Source organism: Eurypyga helias, unplaced genomic scaffold (genome assembly GCF_000690775.1).
Source record: "Eurypyga helias isolate BGI_N326 unplaced genomic scaffold, ASM69077v1 scaffold9061, whole genome shotgun sequence".
NCBI lineage: Eukaryota > Metazoa > Chordata > Aves > Eurypygiformes > Eurypygidae > Eurypyga > Eurypyga helias.
The window spans coordinates 1006-2772 of record NW_010230150.1 but is presented as its reverse complement, the minus strand read 5'-3'; the positions used below and the strand labels follow the sequence as shown (position 1 = coordinate 2772).

General features: G+C 62.0%; 1 protein-coding gene across 1 annotated transcript in view; it reads right to left on the bottom strand.

Annotated features, from left to right (window-relative positions):
* Positions 1 to 1767, bottom strand: part of LOC104516337 (huntingtin-interacting protein 1-related protein-like) — a gene marked incomplete at its 5' end in the record, with an annotated part of 9148 nt that overhangs the window by 6420 nt on the left and 961 nt on the right. Inside the window, 7 exon segments of the mRNA XM_010160639.1 lie at positions 1 to 4; positions 6 to 52; positions 279 to 473; positions 717 to 818; positions 1215 to 1331; positions 1571 to 1659; positions 1730 to 1767. The exon segment at positions 1 to 4 is cut by the window's left edge and continues 76 nt beyond it; the exon segment at positions 1730 to 1767 is cut by the window's right edge and continues 143 nt beyond it. Of these exon segments, the coding sequence (XP_010158941.1) occupies positions 1 to 4; positions 6 to 52; positions 279 to 473; positions 717 to 818; positions 1215 to 1331; positions 1571 to 1659; positions 1730 to 1767 (592 nt within the window).

Sequence of the window (1767 nt, the reverse complement as noted above, 5' to 3'; positions counted from 1 at the left end):
TGCCAAACTGCTCCTCCAGCAGCTTCTGCTGCAGGCTCTGCTCCCGGTTGCTCTGCGGGGCAGGAGGGACACGGGGGTGGCACAGCCAGGACACAGGACCCCCATCCCCATGGCCCTGTCACCAGCACGTCCCCTGAGAGCCCAGTTGTGGATTACACCCAAGCATCCCGTTACTGCTGGTGCAGGTCACATCCCACCAGCTACGCTGGCGATGGGTCAGCTGACTCCCCCTGTACACATCATCCCCAAAACATGTCTCACCCCAGACAGCACCGTACCTTCTCCAGGAGTCTGCCCTGCAGCTCACGGATCTCCCTTGTGGCCTTGTCCGCCTCCTGGCTCAGCTGCAGCTCCCTCTCCTCGACAAGGCCACGTGTGGAGAGCAGCTCGCACTCCTTCTCGCTCACCGACCGCCTCAGCACCTCCTTCTCAGCGTGCAGGGCCTCCACCTGGGCACTGAGCTCCACACCTGCCTGTCAGTGGGGACAAGAGAGCCCTGTCACTCATCTGTCACCATGTCACGAGCCCAACATTTACACCGGGGGAGGGGGCTGAGGACATGCCCAGCTCGTGACACTGATGGGGTGGACCCATGTTCAGCCCCATGACGTCTCCCTGGGCCACTGTTTGCACCGCTGGTTTGGCAGTGGGGGCAGACACGCTGTCTCGCACAACAAGGATTTGGGCACATCCTGCCTCCTCCCCCAGCCTCGTACCTGCTTGGCATGGCTGAGCGAGCGCTGTGCCTGGTCCAGCTCGTCCCGCCGGGCATCCAGCTCCTGCCGCAGCTGCTCCATCTGCACGCTCTGGTCCTCCAGCTGCAACCGCAGGCCCACACCGGGGGCTCAGATGCTGCAAAGGCACTCTGGCCCCGCACCAGCACACATTCACAGTCACATTTTACAAAAGGGGTTTCCAGGGTCTTGGGACTCAGGGCAGGAATTTCAGGAGCAGCCCCCAGCTTGGGGCCCAGAGAACGAAAGCACCCACACCCATCAATTTGTATCGTGGCATCTTCTTGGGGAAGAAATGGCAGATTTGGGCAAGAGGGAATGAAGCACACATGAAATAACACCCTCCTGAGGAGCCAGGGCAAGTCCTTCTTTTCACCCTTACCCCCTGTGCCCAAATTGTGCACAGACACCATGTTTCCCAGGCTGGGAAGGGCTCGGGGATGGGCCAGCGGGGCCAGACGCAGGGCTATGGTGGCTCACCTTCATCTCAGCCTCCCGCTTGACCTGCTCCACCTGAAACGCCAACTGCTCCTTGACACGTGCCACCTCCTCCTGGCTCTGCTGCGTGACCGTCAGCTGCTTGGCAGTGTCAGCGTTCTGCGGGGGGACATGGGGCTCACTGGGTGTTGGGAGGGGTGACCCTGGTCACCGCCCAAATTCTGGGGGGACGTAGCTCGGAGATGCCTTTTTCATGGCATCCATCGGTGGGCCTGAATTCGAGGGGTTCCCCCAGCCAGTGCTCAAGGGGGTGCAGGATGATGGGACCGATGCGGTGTGGGGCTGGGCACACCGAAGCCACGCTGGCGGTGGCAGTGGGACGGAGGCAGCAGCATTACCTTCCTCAGGAGCTCGGCGTGCGTGTTGATGAGCTCGCTGTGCTTCTCCTTCAGCTTTGTGTAGCGGATCTCGGTGGCGTTGGCTTTCTCTGGACGGGGCGAGAGAGCATCAGCGACCGTGGCACGGGCGTCCTGCACCCGACACGTGCCATAGAGCACCTACTTTCTGCCTCGGCGCAGAGCCGCTGGGACCTGTC